This window comes from Entelurus aequoreus, linkage group LG01 (genome assembly GCF_033978785.1).
Source record: "Entelurus aequoreus isolate RoL-2023_Sb linkage group LG01, RoL_Eaeq_v1.1, whole genome shotgun sequence".
Taxonomy (NCBI): domain Eukaryota; kingdom Metazoa; phylum Chordata; class Actinopteri; order Syngnathiformes; family Syngnathidae; genus Entelurus; species Entelurus aequoreus.
Window position 1 is genome coordinate 88317124 of NC_084731.1, and position 22648 is coordinate 88339771.

General features: G+C 41.3%; 1 protein-coding gene and 2 long non-coding RNA genes across 6 annotated transcripts in view; 2 read left to right on the top strand and 1 right to left on the bottom strand.

Moving 5' to 3' along the window:
- LOC133658507 (probable ribonuclease ZC3H12C) overlaps window positions 1-9830 on the top strand; it is a 54320-nt gene extending 44490 nt beyond the window's left edge. For all 3 annotated transcript variants that reach the window (XM_062060634.1, XM_062060618.1, XM_062060628.1), the window contains exons 4-6: window positions 2040-2274; window positions 5793-5899; window positions 5985-9830. In XM_062060634.1, the coding sequence (XP_061916618.1) occupies window positions 2040-2274; window positions 5793-5899; window positions 5985-7414 (1772 nt within the window). In that variant the 3' untranslated portion in view covers window positions 7415-9830. The remainder of the gene's footprint in view (window positions 1-2039; window positions 2275-5792; window positions 5900-5984) is intronic.
- Window positions 1-17914, bottom strand: part of LOC133658564 (uncharacterized) — a 57426-nt gene extending 39512 nt beyond the window's left edge. For both annotated transcript variants that reach the window (XR_009827488.1, XR_009827489.1), the window contains exons 1-5: window positions 17800-17914; window positions 14940-15056; window positions 14646-14871; window positions 14468-14573; window positions 5297-5446 (exon numbers count right to left, since the gene is read on the bottom strand). This is a non-coding gene — a long non-coding RNA (uncharacterized LOC133658564). The remainder of the gene's footprint in view (window positions 1-5296; window positions 5447-14467; window positions 14574-14645; window positions 14872-14939; window positions 15057-17799) is intronic.
- On the top strand, window positions 13289-14900 carry LOC133658576 (uncharacterized). Its single transcript, XR_009827491.1, has 3 exons — window positions 13289-13447; window positions 13535-14612; window positions 14705-14900. It is a non-coding gene; the product is annotated as an uncharacterized LOC133658576 (long non-coding RNA).
- Window positions 17915-22648: the final 4734 nt, after the last annotated feature.

Sequence of the window (22648 nt, forward strand, 5' to 3'; positions counted from 1 at the left end):
CACTGTGCCTTACGTTTTATTACTAGTCAAGGCAACCTTGTCCACCATTACACTTTGCATGCAACGGAAAACTGCCAATCTTTGTGTGTCCGCAGATTTTCTCGATGGACGATTATGATAAATAAATCACTTCTTGGTCTGGTTCCCACCTATTTATGTTTTTTATGTGTAGACACTCCAGTCGCTACAGTTTGCGGTCACAGGACATCCTTGGTGTGTTGGTTCCCAGAGCCAACACAAGTTTCGGTAAAAAAAGCCTTCAGATTTGCTTCTCCATGGTCATGGAATGAATTACAAAAGGATCTGAGGCTACCTGAACTGATCACTTTGGGGGTATTTCAGTCCATTTTAAAGGCCTACTGAAATTAAATTTTCTCATTTAAACGGGGATAGCTGGTCCATTCTATGTGTCATACTTGATCATTTCGCGATATTGCCATATTTTTGCTGAAAGGATTTAGTAGAGAACATCGACGATAAAGTTTGCAACTTTTGGTCGCTGATAAAAAAAACCTTGCCTGTACCGGAAGTAGCGTGATGTCACAGGTTGTGGAGCGCCTCACATCTGCACATTGTTTACACTCATGGCCACCAGCAGCGAGAGCGATTCGGACTGAGAAAGCGACAATTACCCCATTAATTTGAGCGAGGATGAAAGATTTGTGGATGAGGAAAGTGAGAGTGAAGGATTAGAGGGCAGTGGAAGCGATTCAGATAGGGAAGATGCTGTGAGAGGCGGGTGGGACCTGATATTCAGTTGGGAATGACTAAAACAGTAAATAAACACAAGACCTATATACAGTATACTGTACTCTGTTAGCCACAACACAACCAGGCTTATATTTAATATGCCACAAATGAATCCGCATAACAAACACCTCCCCCCTCCCGTCCATATAACCCACCAATACAACTCAAACACCCGCACAACACACTCAATCCCACAGCCCAAAGTACCGTTCACCTCCGTAAAGTTCATAGAGCACATATATTTCCCCAAAGTTACGTACGTGACATGCACATAGCGGCACGCACGTACGGGCAAGCCATCAAATGTTTGGAAGCCAAAGCTGCGTACTCACGGTAGCGCGTCTGCTATCCAACTCAAAGTCCTCCTGGTAAGAGTCTCTGTTGTCCCATCTCCACAAGCATGCGTATCCAACTCAAAGTCCTCCTGGTAAGAGTCTCTGTTGTCCCAGGCCAATGGTAAAGCTTGACTGTCATCGTTCGGGAATGTAAACAATGAAACACCGGCTACGACGTAGCCGCTACGTGTTTGTGTTGCTGCAGCCAGCCGCTAATACACCGATCCCACCTACAGCTTTCTTCTTTGCTGTCTTCATTGTTCATTAAACAAATTGCAAAAGATTCACCAACACAGATGTCCAGAATACTGTGGAATTTTGCGATGAAAACAGACGACTTAATAGCTGGCCACAATGGTGTCCCAATATGTCCGCACAATCCGTGACGTCACGCGCAAACGTCATCATACCAAGAGGTTTTCAGCAGGATATTTCGCGGGAAATTTAAAATTGCACTTTACTAATCTAACCCGGCCGTATTGGCATGTGTTGCAATGTTAAGATTTCATCATTGATATACTGTATAAGCTATCAGACTGCGTGGTCGGTAGTAGTGGGTTTCAGTAAGCCTTTAAAGGATCGGGTAACTAGGCACTGTACTTGTTTTTAAATTGTTTTAATTGAAACATTTTATTTTTTACCCATTGTGTGTTTTTACGTTTATATTGTAAGTAATCTGTACTTTTACTTGTTTTTGTTGCCCTCTTCGCCAGGTCACTCTAGCAGAATATATTTTTATCTCAATGACTTTCTACATGGTTAAATAAAGGAAAATTAATGAATATGAAAATAAAGATGTTCACAAGTAGAGGACAATTATGTTGACGAACGGCCATAAATATAAAAATCCTGACCTAAATATGCCTGCTCAGATCCGGGTTTGGATGTGTCGACAACCACTGATGTCCACTGATACCACTGTAATCGTGTCAACGCCATCACCTCTGTTCACAGATCAGGAGATCTTGCGGCGCCTGGAGAAGGAAAAGATCCTCGTGTTCACGCCTTCGCGCCGCGTCCAAGGTCGACGCGTGGTCTGTTATGACGACCGCTTCATCGTCAAGCTCGCTTACGAGTCGGACGGCATCATCGTATCCAACGACAACTACAGAGACCTCGCCAACGAGAAACCCGAATGGAAGAAGTTCATCGACGAGCGACTGCTCATGTACTCCTTTGTCAATGACAAGTAGGTCAGCGGGGGCGAGGGCGGTCATTCGCCATCACTAAACCATTGATGCAAAATCACTGCGCCGCGGCACATTAGTGTGTCGTGAGAGACCGTCCGATGGGCTGTATATAACAAGAACATATATCGTGTATCATATTCTTTCATAGACAGTGAAATGTCGATTTACAAACATAAACAGTTGTTAAACAGGGTTCTTAAATAGAAAGGTTTGTATATTGAAGCAAATGTCTCTATAAGAAACAATGTAAACAAGAATATTGATTCCAGCTAGGTGATATATCGATTTGATCAATTAATTTGAGTTTTTGTTGCAGATGATGTAAAATATAAGAAATGTTAAGTTTTTTTCTCCTCTTTTTCCGGCATACATTTTGCCCCCAGGAGCTTCCTTAGCTTTCACCCTCCTCCTTAGATTCACACACCTATCAAAACATGGCTAATGCCAACGCAAACGAGAGCGAGACGTGTGTTCTAAAAAAAAGAACATTGTTGTCAGTAGTTTGGTTTTGCAGCAACAGGCGTGGAACAACTGACTGCACGCTGCAAAGTTTGTTCAAAAAAAGGCAACAGCACAACAAACTTATTCCAGCATCTGAAAACTAAGTATCGAGCAGAGTGCGGGAAACGTAACTTTTTACGAAGCGAACAATACCGCAACAACAACGCAACTCCCGCTACATATTGTGGTGGAATCATTTACATAAGATGCAATGTATGATGAGAAAGAAGCACAGTGGAGAACGATCACTAAAACAGTCGCTCTGCACAACGTCAAGATGTTTGAATGAAAGCCTGTTAATCCACTGTATTCCTCTCAATATTTTACTTAATTATTTATTTGCATACAATGTACAATAGTACATTTTTATTTACACAAAAATTTTATTTAAGGCAGAAGTTTTAAGTTTGCACTTTTATTTATTTCAATATTGGAGATGATTATTTATTTGACTGCAATGTGCAATCCTCCAATTTTGTAAACAGAATAAATGTGTTCAACACAGAAGTATTGCCTCCCAAAGAAAGCTCTTAATTTAGTTTTTTTAAAAATGATTCCATAAAAAGTATAATATATATATATATATATATCTGGTCTAAAAAGAACAACGTTGTTCAAATTAGAATTTTGCTAAGACTAAGATGCAGTGAATGTTGTGTCATTTCAAATAAAAGATCAAATAAAATGTTATCAAGTAAAGTAAAGACTTGTTTTGAATTATCTTTGTCATTTGTATTCATTGGTTTCTTTAAAAAGTAGGGAAAAAACCATAAATCGATTCTGTTAGAATTTTTTAAATATTTTTTTCCGCCCAGGCGTAGTTGCAGCCTCAACAAAAAGGTCCATATTTTAGTAAAGGTTTGTACACTTTGAACACAATATACAGCACTATACAGTAGTGATGTGCAGATTGATACTGTAATATCAATACCACCGATACCAGACCTTTATGCTATAATATTCATTCTCAAATCAAAATATCGATAATTTTGATACTTTAGCTCAGGTGTGTCTAAAAGTTTTTTACAGATGGCCGCATACTGAAAAGTCAAAGTACGCGCAGGCCAAAATAATATTTTTTTTTATTTTAAAAAAAAAAGCTAAAAACAGAGCTTTGTATTATGGGTGACTACCGTAATTTCCGGACTATAAGCCGCTACTTTTCCCCCTCGTTCTGGTCCCTGCGGCTTATACAAGGGTGCGGCTTATTTACGGCCTGTTCTTCTACGACACCGACGAAGAGGATTTCGGTGGTTTTAGTACGCAGGAGGAAGACGATGACACAATGATTAAAGACTGACTTTTCATATACCGGTAGGCTGGTTATTTTGATAACGTACAGGCGAGCACTTTGTATTACTTTGCACCGTTGTATTATTTGTACTCTGCACGAATGCTGTTCGCCATGTCAAAGATGTGAAAGTTTGATTGAATGATTGAAAGATTTATTGTTGATAAATGGGACGCTTTGCGTTCCCAAACAGTCATCTCTGTCCCGACAATCCCCTCCGTGGTAGCAGGAACCCCTATATACTACGGTAATTACACATCAAAACCCTGCGGCTTATAGTCGGGTGCGGCTTATATATGGAGCAATCTGTATTTTCCCCTAAATTTAGCTGGTGCGGCTTATAGTCAGGTGCGGCTTATAGTCCAGAAATTACGGTAAGTATATTATTATTAATTATTAGTTAGAGCATTTCAGCTTTTTCTCATTACATAATTATTTTGCTCTTTTTTTCTTACATTTTATATAACAATAATAATAATAACACGATTGTGTAACTGCATAAACTAGTGTCAAAAAAATCTGCCTGTGCAAATAAAAAACAATTCAGTTACATATTTAACTGTGTTTATTATTGTTGTAATTTTTCAAATTAATTCATAAGGTAATATTATTCATCCTTTTTCTACCGCTTGTCTCTCTCGGGGTCGCGGGGGGTGCTGGAGCCTATCCCAGCTGCATTCGGGCGGAAGGCGGCGTACACCCTGGACAAGACGCCAACTCATCGCAGGGCCAACACAGATAGACAGACAACATTCACACTCACAATCACACACTATGGCCAATTTAGTGTTCAATTATCTAACTAAGTAAACTTTTTTTATATTTTAAGTATATTTTGAGATGTGTTATTATTTGAAATTGACAACTTTTTAAATTTCAGCAGACACATGAGGTATATTTGCACAAACTTTTGGTATTGGATCGATATCGCTGATACCAGCCTGATTTTGAATAGGTATCGGATTGGAAAGAAATTCAGTGGTATAGCACATCACTACTATACAGTCCTGTATATCTAACAAATATAAGGAGGTAATGGATAAACTTTCTATTTATTAACAAAGGCAAAACAACAACAAAGTGTACTGTCCTCATTTGCAGCCGCCCTGCCAACGCTCACACATAACAGACTAGCCCCGTGGTGCACTTAGTTTGAAATCACAAAACTCCTTTACTTTAACAGCAAGGTTGCTACAATAATTAGGAATAAAAACTAAAATCCACTTTACCTTGTTGGTTAATGTTGTGTACAGCAGAAGAAAGGCGGAGGAGGGAGGAAGTGTCGACAACGTTGTGGATACTTCCTGAAGGTTTCAAACCACACATCTCAGGTCCATTGCTTTTCATGGACTTAGTCAGTCAGCACAACTAGAAAAATGCTGTAAAAAGTCAAAAAAAACACTTAAAAGCACAGAAAGTCGCACAGTAATTAACAGCAGAACTGTGTTTAATAAAATAAGCACAACAACTGGGTTGTCGGGCATAAAATGGCTCAGCTACAAGACACACAATGGGTGGATGAAATGTTCGTACACATAGACAAAGTTCGTACACCAAAGTGAATATTTATTTGGTCTGTTGGTCGTAAATCGAAAAGTTTGTACAATGAAGAGTTTGTAAGTCGACGTTCCACTGTATATCATATATACAGTATTTTATTACAGATGCATAAAAATGTTCTTTGTTGGTCTATTTGTTATTGTAACACCCCCGCCTGTCTGTCAGATTCATGCCCCCAGACGACCCCCTGGGGCGCCATGGTCCCAGCTTGGACAATTTCTTGCGGAAAAGAGCCGTGGTGCTGGAGCAGAAGAAGCAGCCTTGCCCGTATGGTGAGAAGACGCGTTTACGTAATTATGAAAATAAATATAATCATTTACCAAGATGGCTGATTGAAGTTTTTCTTTGCATCTTCAGGTAAAAAGTGCACATACGGACACAAGTGTAAGTACTACCACCCAGAGAGAGGCGCTCAGCCGCAGCGCGCCGTAGCTGACGAGCTGCGAGCCAGTGCCAAGACGTGCGTCTCCACCAAGAACCAGGGAGACGCGGGGTTAGTGAAGAGCCACAGCGTGCCGGCTGGTAGCATCGAGGCGAAGAAAGGCGTGGCAAAACGGCAGTCGGACCCCGGCGTGCGAGCTCTGTCGTACAGCGACGCGGAGGAGAAGTTGTCCGCAAAGGGGAGGACTGATAGTCAGAAGACCAACGTGTGCGCTGGTGGTAATCGCGGCGGTACTGCGAGCGCGTCCCCAGCCCCAGGAGGCCAGGATGAACAGTCCCGAGCAAGCACTCCTCACTGTGTCGCCCCAGCCCCCAGTCACGACCTTTACCTCCACTGCGAGTCCCCAGACCTCAACTACTACTCGGTCGCGCGTGCTTACAGCGGCCTGCGCATCTCAACCAGACGGAGCCCGGAAGCCCGCTTCCCCATCGACGGCGACCTGCGTTTGGGCTCCATGGGGTCTGCCGGCTCGGAATGCGGCAGCGAAAGCAGCGCAAGTTGCGGCAGCAGTTGCGACTCGTACGGCGAGCGGCCGTGTCACACCTGCCCCCAGGACGCCTTGGCGGACGACGGCGGCCATTACGCCAGTCCCCATCGCCGGTCATATTTCCGTCAGATCGCATCAAGCCACGAACTTTGCAGCTTTCATTTAAACGATTACGCAAATGTCCCACACGGTCACGTGACTAACACCCACTGCTACCACAGCGGAGCAGCACGGGGTCAAAGCTGGACTCACGATCAGGCGTCCGACGCTGGACCAAAGCGGCCACTCTACCCGTTACCGCTTCATTTCCAGCACCAGCCGCTCGCCGCACGCTCCAGCTGCCCGGGCGACTACCACACAGTGACGCCTCCCAACCCTCCCGGCTCTCCCATTGGTCGCTGCCTGGCTCCCACCAGAGCGGGGAGTGCATCAGACTCTCATCTGTACGAGCATCCGTACGCATCCCACCATCTAAAGACTCTGCCCACCTGGGATGCGTATTACGGCGAGCCGCCACCGCCGCCACCTCGGTATGCGCCGGGTGCCTATCAGAGCTTGCCGGACACCTGCCAGGCGTCATGGCACTCACCTCACTGGGCACAAGACGGCTACACGCCACCGCACTCGTCTCATCCCGTGCACTATTTAAGCCACCCGCCCCACCTCGCACAATCGCCACACCCCGAGTCGCCCGCACACGGCCGCTACGGGGACGCCAGGGAGAAAGCGTACACCAACCTGTGCAACATCTTCCCCTCGGAGCTGGTGAGCCGGGTGATGGCGAGGAACCCCCACGTCACGGACCCCCAGCAGCTTGCCGCCGCAATCTTGGCGGAGAAAGCTCAGACGGGCTACTAAGGCGTTGCCATTTTGTCAGCGTGTTGCGTGCTGTATCACGTGTAAGTTGCAGACTAAAATTGTGTCTTTGTTGTTGAGCTCTTTTGTCAACTGATGACATCTCCTTGGCCCAAATAGTCGCCGTGGAGATTGGCTACCCTGTGGTGTGTACCTTAGTTTTAGTAAGGGACATCTTTCTCTTTGTAGCCTGCTGAGAAACCAGCGTCCTGGACATTGGTTCTCAGCAGGATATATACATACTGTATACATATTTACATACACACACACACACTTGTTTCTGTTGGGTCGGCTGCAATGTGCTACAGACGGAATGTCTCAGTGTACGTGGTGTAAATATATTTAATTGCTCTGGGCTGTAGCGCCTTCCAGACCGATGCACCATGAGCCCTAGTTGATACAAATTGTATCAGGAAGTGAGTCGCTGACGTCATACAGTATGTTGACTTGTCACTCCATGTGTATCCCACACTCTCCATGTAGTAAAGTTCCAGGTCATGAGCTGTTTGCGGGTATACTATCGCAGTTGTGGGTCTACTTTGTGTAGGGAGGATAACTGCGTTGGGCGTTTGGGTCGGAGGTTTCTTTTCTGCGGCGTCTCTGCCGATGGGGACGTTTATTATCAGGCAAGAAATATGAAGCTGCTTTTCTTGCAGCGTGTTGGATAAGATACTGCGGAAAAGAAGCTATTCCCCCCCCCCAAAAAATGTGTGTAACAAAGAAGCGCCTTCGCTCGCGCCTGCTGGCACCGTGTGTCAGCGTGGCCCGCGAGCGTGGGCCCAAAGTAATGCCACTACTATGGCATCGTGCTTACGACACATCCAATACTCTGAACTATGTTCAGCTAACCGTTGTGCATGTTTCCGCGCCTTTTTATTTTTGCACGCGTGTATCGCAGCTAGGCCTGGGCGACGTTATCGATAAATTTGAGTTTTCTGTTCCATTTAAAAAAAATTTAAATCAATGTTTTTTTGCCCCCAGAAGCTAGCAAAACATGGCTTATGCTAACGCAAACAAGAGTGAGACATTTGTTTCAAAGAAAAGAAAAGTGTCGTCAGTGGTTTAGATTTGCGGCAACAGGTGTGGAACAAATAACTGCACGCTGCAAAGTTTTTTTTAAAAACGCTTTAAAAAAAGACTTATTACAGCATCTGAAACGGAAGTATCCAGCCGAGTACGGGAAATGCAACTCTTAACGAGGCGAACAAGAACATAAAGAAACTCCCGCTAAAATGCAGCTTCCTGTGGTGGTTAAAAGGACACAATGTAAAACGTTCACGAAAGCGGTCGCTATAAAGTTGTGCCTGTTTTTATCCACCCGTTAAAATTATAGAGACCTCCCAATGCTACATTTTTATTTTAACAAGTATTTCATTCAAGACAGAAGATTTGAATTTGTAATTTATCAATGTCAAATGTTGAAAGTTAATTTATGCAATGATGTGCTCCATTTGTATTTACGTAATTATTTCATTTAATACAGAAGTTTCGCCTCCTATAGGAAGCTCTATATTCAATAACAATGCATATTAATCAACATATAAGCAAAGCATTACAGTAAATATGCCAGAATTATTTATAATAGCTCATTGCATCTGTTTAGTTTTGTGAAAAATAATTTCTACAAAATCCAATTCATATTCAACAGTTCTAAAAAGAACCCACTTTATTAAAAAAACAAAAACATGTTTGCTAAGGCGAAGATGTAGCGCCATTCCAAACTATTAATTCTTATCAAATAAAAACAAAAGTTGTTTTTGAATGATCTCTGTCATTTGTATTTATTGGTTCCTTTAAGAACTGGCGAAAACAATTAAATGGGTTATACTTGTATAGCGCTTTTCTACCTTCAAGATTAAGATTAAAGATTAAAGTACCAATGATTGTCACACACACACTAGATGTGGTGAAATTTGTCCTCTGCATTTGACCCATCCCCTTGGGGAGCAGTGGGCAGCAGCGGCGCCGCGCCCGGGAATCATTTTGGTGATTTAACCCCCAACTCCAACCCTTTGTTGCTGAGTGCCAAGCAGGAAGGTTATGGGTCCCATTTTTATAGTCTTTGGTATGACTCGGCTGGGATTTGAACTCCAACCTAAGGTACTCAAAGCGCTTTGACAGTATTTCCACATTCACACACACATTCACACACTGATGGCGGGAGCTGCCATGCAAGGCGCTAACCAGCAGCCATCAGAGGCAAAGGGTGAAGTGTCTTGCCCAAGGACACAACAGACGTGACTTGGAAGGTAGAAGGTGGGAAATTGTAAAAGATCGTGAATCTAACTTTTGGTGAAAAAATTGGCGATTTTATGTTTAGGCCGTATCGCCCAGGCCTAATTGCAGCATTGAAAGTTCACTCCGACAACTCTAATAATGATTTTTTTACTATTGCAACTGTAACTGTGATTGTTCATTAAAGAATACTATGAAGAATTCCAATCTGTTGAGTATTCTTTGTTAGGGATATGACTCTTGGAACTCATGATTCGATTACGATACTTTGGGTGAGGATTCGACTCAGAATTGATTCTCGAATGAAACCGATTCTTGCAATATATTATCTGTCATAAAAATTACAGTGGGTGCGGGAAGTATTCAGACCCCATTAAATTGTTCACTTTTTGTTTCAATGCAGCCATTTGCTAGAGTCAAAGAAGTTCATTTTGTTTCTCATTAAAGTACACTCAGCACCCTATTTTGACAGAATAAAACAGAAATGTAGACATTTTTGCAAATGTGTTAAAAAAAAACCATCCAGGATGTCTCTGTACATTGCCGCATTCATCTTAGTCCAATCAGGGAGGTGTATTTAAAAAAAACAAAAAACTTTTTTTTTTTTTACATAAATAAATACAATCATGTGTGCTTACGGACTCTCTGATATAAGCTTGATACAAGCAGTCTCGTTGTGCAGAGCTGGGCAGCCATTTAACATCCAAATGCCCTCCAATAAAGCACACAAGGCAGGTCTTTTCTTGTGTTTTAGTGAAGTCATTTACAAAAGGTAGACATATGGGGTGAATAAGTAAAATAGTACAGACCGAAAACAAATTTTAACTTTAGAGATAAAAATACATTGTTTGGCAAGCCTCTGGGTCGATCTATATTTAGTAAGGATCAGTCCATGTCCAGTTGGAAAGTCATGAACGGTTAATTGGAGCTCTGCTACAAAATATGGCCGTTCTAATCTTGCGAGACTTCTGTGATGACGTAATAGGAGACATTCTCGTTTGCGACTGCAAGCAACAGAGCAACATGGCAAACAGCACCGAAAGAGTTCACATACAAAACACACTCAAATATTAATATTATCTCCGCTCGGGATGGTCTCCTGCAGGCCCCACTATGGACTGGACTCTCACTATTATGTTAGATCCACCATGGACTGGACATTCACAATATTGTGCTAGATCCACTTGACGTCCATTGCACCTCACATCTGCGGTCCTCTCCAAGGTTTCTCATTGTCATCCCACTGGGTTGAGTTTTTCCCTTGCCCTGATGTGGGATCTGAACCGAGGATGTCGTTGTGGCTTCTGCAGCCCTTTGTGACACTTGTGATTTAGGGCTATATAACTAAACATTGATTGATTGATTGATTGATTGAAATCCAAAGTGTGGTAAACGATTGGATTTTTTTTTTTTTAAAGAATGGTCAACAGGATAAAATTATGGCCATTTGTAACGTTTGGAAAGTAGCGGCTGCACGACTAATCTGAGAACCCACCTGTTGTGACGGCCTGAAGACACTCAAGCCAGCGATAAGGGAGCTAGGGATACTAAAGCTAGCAGAGCTACCAACTGGCAAGACAAGGACACAGATTTGAACGACTTCCAGCCCCAAGATAGACACAACTCTGCAAGGTAATCACAGCATCTGCTCAACTGTTCATTGTGCTAAAAATAAAGACCTAGCTTCATAGTAACCAGCAGAATAGCACTATGAAAAGTATTTGAGCTTCTACACTAAAGCTGCTGTTTAGTTTACGTCATGGTACTTAATTGTATCTTGCATTTGTGTTACTGTGGTGTTATAACACCTCTACTTGATGCACAGCTTGCATTTGTCTGTATTTTATTGTTGCTACCTGAGCAAACAATAGTAAAAACCTGGGTGTGTTTCCAAAGGTGTTTTGTTTACATCTTTTTATTGTAAAGTTTATGGATTGCAATGCCTTGAAATTGATAGTTGAACAATTTGCTCTTAATTATTTAAGGAACCGTCTGTTTTGTCTGTATCTATTTAAAAAAATAAACACATGACATAGTTCTGACGTGGTACATGATCCATTTAATTTTTTTTTCACCATGCAAAGCTGCTATTGATTGATTGAGACTTTTATTAGTAGGTTGCACAGTGAAGTACATATTCCGTACAATTGACCACTAAATGGTAACACCCGAATAAGTTTTTCAACTTGTTTAAGTCGGGGTCCACTTAAATTGATTCATGATACAGATATATACTATCATATATACTATCATCATAATACAGTCATCACACAAGATAATCACATTGAATTATTTACATTATTTACAATCAGGGGTGTGGAGGGGGGGGATATGGACATCAAGTAGTGGACATAGAGAGAGAGAGAGAGAGAGAGAGATCAGAAGGCATAAGAAAAAGTATCTGCATTTGATTGTTTACATTTGATTATTAGCAATCCGGGGAGGGTGTTAGTTTAGGGTTGTATCTGCCTGGAGGTGAACTTTTATTGCGGTTTTGAAGGAGGATAGAGATGCCCCTTCTTTTATACCTGTTGGGAGTGCATTCCACATTGATGTGGCATAGAAAGAGAATGAGTTAAGACCTTTGTTAGTTCGGAATCTGGGTTTAACATGGTTAGTGGAGCTCCCCCTGGTGTTGTGGTTATGGCGGTCATTTACGTTAAGGAAGTAGTTTGACATGTACTTCGGTATCAGGGAGGTGTAGCGGATTTTATAGACTAGGCTCAGTGCAAGTTGTTTAACTCTGTCCTCTACCTTGAGCCAGCCCACTTTAGAGAAGTGGGTAGGAGTGAGGTGGGATCTGGGGTGGAGGTCTAGAAGTAACCTGACTAGCTTGTTCTGAGATGTTTGCAGTTTAGATTTGAGGGTTTTGGAGGTGCTGGGGTACCAGGAGGTGCATGCGTAATCGAAAAAGGGTTGAACGAGAGTTCCCGCCAGAATCCTCAAGGTGCTGTCTGCATTGAATCGCATCAAATCGCAATGAATGGTAATATTGTATTGTATTGTTAGTGAATAGTATCGTAACTCGGGTTGGGTATCGAGTATCGAGTATCGATTGGAACCGGGACTAACTTTTCGATTCTCCCGGAATCGTTCAAAAGTTTAAATTTCGATTCCTAATTTCGATACCCAGTCCGCCGACTGGAAAAAAAGAATAAGTCCGCCGACCGGAAGAAGAAGCCGCTGAACACCAACGAAGAAGCGCCCACCGCCGGAAGTGTTAGCATAGCCGAGCCTATGTAGCCGAGCCTATGTAGCCGAGCAAGTCAGTCAAGCATGGATGGCGGGCGTCGGCGGTCGAAAGTGTGGCTTTATTTTACTAAAAAAAAAGAAATATCGGCGAAATGTAACACGTGCGACAGGACTGTTTCGTGCTTAGGAGGGTGCACGTCAAACATGATGAAGCACCTCCGAGTTCATGGAGTACAAATAAATGCGTGCCTCGTCTTCGACGCGCTGCGCCGACCGTCCTCCTCTGCCTCTTCCTCTGGCTCCGGCGCCGAGCCTGGCACCTCGGTGACTGCACTGCAGTCCGAATCCGGTAAGTAAAACAATATACATGCAATAAATAATGTGTTTTGCGCCAACGTTGAGGCAACTAACAAATTAGCCCGTGTATTTTTTCATAGACAATTTACAACCTGCTAGCCAGGCTCCGCGATGTGCTCAGCGTACTCCGTTCAACGTAGCGGCAATGGGGAAGATGTCGGTGCCACAGACGGAAGAGTGCCACAGAAAGGTCACTGCACACATAGTCAAAAGACTGCATCCCTTTTCAGAGGTGGAATCTCCAACATTTAGGTTAGTTAAGCAATAACGTTAGAGCTAAGCTAATTGATACTGGGCTAAACAGTAACAGCAACATTACATATTTGTTTATGTTTGCAGGGATATGATGAAAACTCTCAACCCAAAATGCATACCACCTCCCAGGGACTACCTGTCAAACACATTGATCCCGGCATGGTACAAGAAGAATCGGAATCGAGAATCGTCAGGAATCGGAATCGAAACAAAGAATCGGAATCGTTCGAATTCAAACGATACCCAACCCTAATCGTAACCCATGTATTTAGATTCATATCGGCATTCAAGGCAGAGATGCACACCCCTAGTAAACATGGTAGGCTATGGGCTACAAGGAGCTAGCAGCTACACAACAGCTAAGCACACAATAGCATGCAAGCTAGGCACATATAATAAGTGTTCCTAATTGAACAATATTGCATTTGAAAACACTACATTTGTCAATATAATCACGTATCAAATCATTTTAGTCGCATATTACAAATACAAAGTCTTCAAGGCAGAATATCCAGTAACAAACTTGTCCGCATCATTCAACATACTGCATCATTAGCTTAACTTAACTATTAAAGCCACTTGGTGACACAGAAAAAAAAATTACCACTCCACTGCAATTTAAAGACAACGTCCTGTAAGTCTGTCATGAGGTCAGAGTTTTTCATACCAACAATTGTTCTCTGAGTAATTTCACTTGATCAAGCTTTTTTATTAACTTCAAACTACACACTAATAATTAACTTTTTTTTAAGAATGTAATATGATTCGTGCTGATATGATATTGGATTAATATTGGTATCGGCCAATACTCAAGGCTCCAATATTGGTAGTTGTATCAGGACAGCACTACTTTATTATGAGTTTGAAGTACCACATGCTTAAAAATATATCAAGCTGAATTCAAAAGCCCGAGGCTACATAAGAGGCACTGAACAGGTGTATTTCATCAGGTAAAATAGTCTATGATTAGTCAACTATTCAAATAGTTGTTAGTTGCATGCCATCTGACTGACTTACCTGAGTGCAATTTCTTGTGGTTTGAACGACGAGAGGCGGGGCAGGCTGTTCTTCTCATGGTCATGGACGAGGTTCTCCGGGATCTCCTCCACACTGGTGAAGGTTCCTGCCGACAACAAGGACACAAAAACTTCTAACAGTTGAGGTAACAGTAACCTGTGAACAGTCTTCTACATACCGTTGAGAGCAATGAGGACCTTCTTCCATTGTGTGTTTCCAACTTTGGGTGTCTGGCAGAACAAGATGTTGTGCTTGTCACAAACAAAGATGCGGTCCAGGACGAACTTGCTGATTGGGACGTGAGTTGTATTCCTGAGTTTACTGTTCTTACAAACAGTTGAGAGCAGTTGGATTCGCTTCGCAAAAACGTCTTCTCAGTCAGCCGTCATAGGGGAAGCTGAGGACTGACTCCACACACAATAAATAAATAATTATTCTGCATATGAACGTTTTTGGAGTAATCGACTGGTACCTGATCTTGTTAATGTGCAAAGACTTTTTTTTTTTTTTTTTTAAGTGGTAATTGAAAGCTTTGCCACCTTGTGTCCTGACACTGTCCAGTTCTGAACACCAGCCACCTTTCCATAATCTGTAGATGCAAAACGTACTGATTAGCGGGTCTGTCATAGTAAAAACCAGGGCCAGCCCCTGCACTGTAAAAAAAAAAAAAAAAAAGTTGAGAAAACGCAAACTTTCAAGGCAACATGATGCAACAAGATTTTTGCGTTTTCTCAACTTTTGACTATTGTTGACTTAACTAAGATTTACAAGTTGAGATAAGAGTTATGTCAACTCGGATCTTTCAATCTTTCTTGAAAAATCTATCTTGTTGTAGTTAATTTTGTGGCGAGTTTGGTCCGTTTTACAAAAGAATAAAGCCACAAATCATATGGAATATTAACTTGTGATCATATGTGATATTAACTTGTGCTGCTTTAAATGGAATTTAGATATTGACTTTCACAAAAGAATAAATCCACAAATCATATGGAATATTCTTTCTTTCTTTCTTTAGTTTATTTCGAACATGAACACACTTACATCATAATACATCACACAATTTCATATCATTTCATTTTACATCATGCCCGAAAAGGAGTAGGAAGAAGCAAAGCTTATTTAATCCTACCCCTTTCCCACTTCAAAGCGTTTACGAATATATAGAATCATTTACTGACCTTTTTATATAATAAAATAACATCTATGAATTAGTATACACAACAGTTTTGTAATATGTAATGAATTAATTCAGTCATTAACATACTGAGATGAAGAATATCTTATTTTCAATAAGGTTGGAAGTATTTCTCATAATTCTTCTTCTTTGTACTTTGTAAGCAATGTTATTTTGAACAACCTATTAAACTGGATCATATCAGTACAATTTTTAACTTCTTTACTTAATCCATTCCATAATTTAATTCCACATACTGATATGCTAAAAGTTCTAAGTGTTGTACGTGCATATAAATGTTTTACTTTTTTTTCCCCTCTAAGGTTATATTTCTCCTCTTCAGTTGAGAAGAATTGTTGTACATTCTTTCATATTACCTGTGATCATATGTGATATTACTGACAAGAAGATCCGAGTTGACATAGCTCTTATCTCAACTTGTAAATCTTAGTTAAGTCAACAATAGTAGTCAAAAGTTGAAAAAACGCAAACATTTTATTGCATCATGTTGCCTTGAAAATGTGCGTTTTCTCAACTTTTTTCTTTTACAGTGTGGCATAAACACTATGCAGTTGGTTAGGGCTATAACAACTAGGGGTGAAGGGACATGATTATGGCGAGCGGTCACTTCAGTAGCTGATCATCAACATGGTTGTCCTGCTCTGCAGGTGTTTGGTTGTTCTACTTTGACAGACTTAATTTCATCATGGAGACAATTATACTTTGTCTTTGATAAACCTTTATCCAGAGTAGAGTCAACAGGTTCTTTGTAAAAGTTTTAGTTTGTTTAGCAGCATCACGGCCGCATCACTTCAAAAGTCCATAGAGGTAATTGCTAATTAAGTATCGTGACAGATTTATGACCGTATTCATAAAATGACCGTACTACTTCAATTTATATTGTTGCCGAACGTTTTCAACAAAGCCATAATGTCTAAAGAACATTTGGGTTTTCATAGTTTTTGCCCCTATTATTGTATTTTGTTTACTTTTTTAATTAATGCTCAAGTGTCTTAGCAGTTTTGAATTGGCTTTACTGCAGTAGGAGATATCCAACACTTTTCTGTTCCCACTTGGACCTATCAACCTATTTCTTTACCTTTTCTCATAAACATTATCTGGTATAAAAACACATGACAATTGATAATATTGGATTAAGCTGAACTGTAATTGTCAATGTAGTCTTATTGTTTATTGTTCATACGTGATTCCCAGCAAGCACAAGACATTAAAACAACTTTGAGAACTTGTTAAATTAGGTTCTGACTTTGAGCTACTCAAACCGAACTGTGGAACAACATGCTTTTTGTCCACAATAATCAATGTTAGGTTCTGACGTTGATTTGACCATTGAAATTTGGTCATTTCCCAACCAATATTCTACAAGACTAATACAACGTTGAAACAACATGCTTTTTGACAACGTTTATTCAATGTCATGTTGTGACGTTGATCTGACCATTGAAATTTGGTCATTTCGCAAACAACATTGTCTCAATGTACAAATACAACTATTTTGCAACGTTTTTTCAAAGTCAGTTTTAAAGGACTTGTATGTATCAACATTGTATTGAGCCTGCTGGGTTATTTCTAGTAAATACACATCTTTACATAACTTTTAAAATGTTAATACATAATCTCTTAATATCTAATTATAAACATACTTGAACTGCATTTTTGTTGACATTGTCTATTATGCACACACTCCAGCTCTAATAGCCAAATCTACTTTTGGTAGTTGTTCTGGTTTGACGTCTGTGTTGAGTGAAATGTTCCATGCTGGGTTTCCCGCTATCCAGATAAGAACCATTTCACATTTTTTGATAGGGGTTATAGGTACTCATAGACATTTTTAATTTGATTCAAGCAACTTTACCATTAAACTTTGTTATATTAATTTTGTATTACCATTTTTTATTTCTTACATATTTAAATGGAAGGAAAACAATATTTAAACTTTTCAGCTCAGGCTCTCTCCTGTGCTTTGGGGTCCGTTACAACATCCCCACCCCTCCACTAAGCTGCAGTCAGCCCCAACTCCTAGAGCGTGTTACTCTAGTAGAGTAATAATATAAAGACCAAAGCGAGTCCACAAACAAAATATTGTTTAGGGCCACAAAAGGCCCTGGGGAAAAAAAGAAAAGAAAAGAGAACTCACCTTTGACAGCTTTGTAGCTGATTAACTTTTTTAATTACATTAAACACGTATTGTGTCAAAAACATTTACCAAGGTAGAAATTTAACTGGCACTGCAAGTATGGGTACATCTTTCATGATTCTGATAGCAGTGATGATGATGATGTACTTAACTTTATGTCATGTTTGAAGTCCTTTAATACCATGTGACATGCATAAGATAAACAATACTATCCATCCACTTTCTACCGCTTGTCCCTTTCGGGGGCGCGGGGGGTGCTGTAGCCTATCTCAGCTGCATTTGGGTGGAAGGCGGGGTACACCAATACTGAGAGAAGACCAGAGAGAACAAAGGTATGTAATTACTATTGTTGGCTCTAAGATACAGTTGGACGTAAATACCATGTCCATATTGATGGTTATTTACTACGCAAAACGCATTGAATGTCTAAGGTGGGGTTTGGCAACCCGCATGTGGCTCTTTAGCGCCACCTTAGTGGCTCACTGGAGCTTTTTTAAAAATGTGTGAAAATGGAAAAAGATTAGGTGAAAAAAAAGTTTTTGTTTTAATATGGTTTCTATCGGAGGACAAACATGACGCAAACCTTCCTAATTGTTAGAAATCCCACTGTTTGTTACACATGCTTCACTGATGAGAGTATTTGGCGAGCGTTGTTTTGTCCTACTATTTTCAGCTGTCCTTGAACTCACTGTAGTTTGTTTACATGTACAACTTTCTCCGACGCTGCCACAGAAATACGCGTTTTATGCCAATCCTTCTTTGTCTCATTTTGTCCACTAATTTTTTTATGCTGTGCGTGAATGCACAAACGTGAGCTTTGTTGATGTTATTGACTTGTTGGAGTGCCAATCTGACATATTTTGTCAATTTACTCAAAGTGCTTTGCGCGTAGACAATAAGCTCCTTTTTTTTCTCTTTCCTGTTGTTGTGGGGCAGACTGGCTCGTACATGCACATGCATCCTCCACTGTTGCAATGTCTAATACGAAGTACCGTATAGTTCGAAGCTGTCGAGGTGGAGGCACGTAAATAAGACCGCCCACAAAACACATCCTGAAGAGACAGTCAAAAAGCGGCTTGAAGATGGTCTGTATCAATCGATCAATCAATCAATGTTTATTTATATAGCCCTAAATCACAAGTGTCTCAAAGGGCTGTACAAGCCACGACGGGCAAGGAAAACTCACCCCAGTGGGATGTCAATGTGAATGACTATGAGAAACCTTGGAGAGGACCGCATATGTGGGTAACCCCCCCCCCTCTAGGGGAGACCGAAAGCAATGGATGTCAAGTGGGTCTGACATAATACTGTGAAAGTCCAACACATCACCGAAAGTCCAGTCCATAGTGGGGCCAGCAGGAACCATCCCGAGCGGAGACGGGTCAGCAGCGTAGAGATGTCCCCATCCGATGAACAGGCTAGCGGTCCACCCCGGGTTGGGAGCAGAGTAGAAAAGAAAAGAAAAGAAACGGCAGATCAACTGGTCTAAAAAGGGAGTCTATTTAAAGGCTAGAGTATACAAATGAGTTTTAAGATGAGACTTAAATGCTTCTACTGAGGTAGCATCTCTAACTTTTACCGGGAGGGCATTCCATAGTATTGGAGCCCGAATAGAAAACGCTCTATAGCCCGCAGACTTTTTTTGGGCTATGGGAATCACTAATAAGCCGGAGTTCTTTGAACGCAGATTTCTTGCCGGGACATATGGTACAATACAATCGGCTAGATAGGCAGGAGCTTGACTGTGTAGTATTTTATACGTAAGTAGTAAAACCTTAAAGTCGCATCTTAGGTGCACAGGAAGCCAGTGCAAGTGAGCCAGAATAGGCGTAATATGATCAAACTTTCTTGTTTTTGTCAAAAGTCTAGCAGCCGCATTTTGTACCATCTGTAATCCTTTAATGCTAGACATAGGGAGGCCCGAAAATAAAACGTTACAGTAATCGAGACGAGATGTAACGAACGCATAGATAATGATCTCAGCATCGCTTGTGGACAAAATGGAACGGATTTTAGCGATATTACGGAGATGAAAGAAGGCCGTTTTAGTAACACTCTTAATGTGTGACTCAAACGAGAGAGTTGGGTCGAAGATAATACCCAGATTCTTTACCGAGTCGCCTTGTTTAATTGTTTGGTTGTCAAATGTTAAGGTGGTATTATTAAATAGATGTCGGTGTTGAGCAGGACCGATAATCAGCATTTCCGTTTTCTTAGCGTTGAGTTGCGAAAAGTTAGCGGACATCCATTGTTTAATTTCATTAAGACACGCCTCCAGCTGACTACAATCCGGCGTGTTGGTCAGCTTTAGGGGCATGTAGAGTCGAGTGTCATCAGCATAACAGTGAAAGCTAACACCGTATTTGCGTATGATGTCACCTAGCGGCAGCATGTAAATACTAAAGAGTGCAGGGCCAAGAACCGAACCTTGGGGAACTCCGCACGTTACCTTAACATAGTCCGAGGTCACATTGTTATGGAAGACACACTGCATCCTGTCAGTAAGATAAGAGTTAAACCAAGACAAGGCTGAGTCTGTCATCCCAATACGCGTTTTGATACGCTCTAATAAAATATTATGATCAACAGTATCGAAAGCGGCGCTAAGATCAAGAAGCAGCAACATAGATGAAGCGTCAGAATCCATCGTTAGCAATAGATCATTAGTCATTTTTGCGAGGGCTGTCTCCGTAGAGTGATTTGCCCTGAAACCGGATTGAAAAGGTTCACAGAGATTGTTAGACGCTAAGTGTTCATTTAGCTGCTGTGCAACAATTTTTTCGAGGATTTTCGAGATAAACGGAAGGTGGGACACCGGCCGGTAGTTTACCAAGAGATCAGGATCGAGGTTAGGTGTTTTGAGTAGAGGATGAATAACCGCTTTTTTGAATGCTAGGGGAACAGTGCCAGAGGAAAGTGATAAGTTTATAATATTTAACACTGATGGACCTAATAATACAAAAAGCTCCTTGATAAGTTTCCCAGGAATTGGGTCAAGTAAACATGTTGTTTGTTTTGTCCCATTTACACATTTTGACAATTCCTCCAATGTTATTTCATCAAAGAGAGAGAAACTATTTTGGAGGGCGGTATCCGTCGTATATACAGTCGTATCTGTGTTAATAGAACCCAGTTGTAACTGAGATGCGTTGTCTTTAATCTCTTTTCTAATGACTTCAATTTTCTTATTAAAGAAATTCATAAAGTCATCTGCTGAGTGGGTGGAGCTACTGGGAGGAGTCCCTTGTTGGGTTAGCGATGCTACTGTACTAAACAAAAATTTAGGATCATTTTTGTTAAGGTGGATGAGATTTGAGTAATATTTAGCTTTAGCTGAGGTAAGCATGCGTTTATAAGTTATTAAACTATCACACCATGCTTGATGGAAAACCTCAAGTTTAGTTGCACGCCATTTGCGTTCCAGCTTTCTACATGATAATTTCTGGGCTTTAGTTTCTTCTGTTAACCATGGGGTACGCCTTTTAGGGGCTTTTTTAGCTTTAGCGCTGCTACACTATCAATGGTGTCGCGCAGGGCGTCATTAAAGTTGTTAGTGAGGTTATCAATAGAGCCCACATAATTTGGGAATGGTGCCATTACCGAAGGCAGTAGGTCAGTAAGAGCCGTCGTTGTGGCAGCATTAATGTTGCGGCTGCTATAGTAGTTATTATTATTATTATTAGTTTGTTGACAATGAGTCAGAACTTCGAATTTTATAACGTAATGATCGGACATTACTTTAGTGTACGGGAGTATCGTAACTTTAGAGGTGGTGACACCCCTGACAAGCACTAGATCTATCGTATTACCGTTGCGATGCGTGGGTTCATTTATTATTTGTGTAAGACCACAGCTATCAATTATAGTCTGGAGCGCCACGCATGGAGGGTCCGATGGGGTATTCATATGGATATTAAAGTCCCCCATTATGATTATATTGTCGGCGTGCGTCACTAGAACAGCAACAAACTCTGAGAATTCACTGATGAAGTCCGAATAGGGCCCAGGGGGGCGGTAGATAACAGCCAGGTGGAGAGGCAGCGGTGTGACAAACCTCAAAGTGAGCACCTCAAACGAGTTATATTTATTATTTAGGTTAGGTGTAAAATTATAGTTTTCATTGTATATTAGTGCGACACCCCCTTCCCTTTTAAGAGGTCGGGCAACATGTGCATTGGTATAGTTAGGAGGAGATGCCTCATTTAGCGCAAAAAAATCGTCTGGTTTGAGCCAGGTCTCGGCGAGACCAACAACGTCAAGTTTGTTGTCTCTAATGACCTCATTAACTAATAACGTTTTGGAAGATAATGATCTTATGTTTGAAAAGCCCATATTATAGGTAGTGGGCTGTTTTGAGGATTGTTTGTTGAAATTATCCGAAGTAGCAATATTAATAATGTTGCGTTTATTATGCGTAGTGCACTTTAAATAGTTTCGACCATATCTAGGAATTGATACGACGGGAATTGTCCGATTGTTTGCTAGATGTTGCGATAAACTGAACGCATCATAGTTAGCCACCTCAGTAGATTGCAAGTATGCCTCTGACACGGTCACAAAAGAAAAAACATTATGTGAGTTGTGTTTTATTCTAAGAGAATTGCTATGTGTGCAGGGATTATCCAGCCTGGCGCCGGCTAGTTCTAGTTTAAAAGACTTCTTACCCGGACTAGCGCTTCTTTGGTTAGCTTTTCCCTTTGTTGTTAGCCCCGCTCGGCATCCCCGCTTCTGCTTCCGCTCACACCGCTTACGTCGTCTCCATTGGCGGTCACCGCTAGCACTTGACTCCGCTGCTACAAAGGCCGCTCGATGTAGCCCGCGAAGTATTCCCATGCTAGCGAGTAGGTCC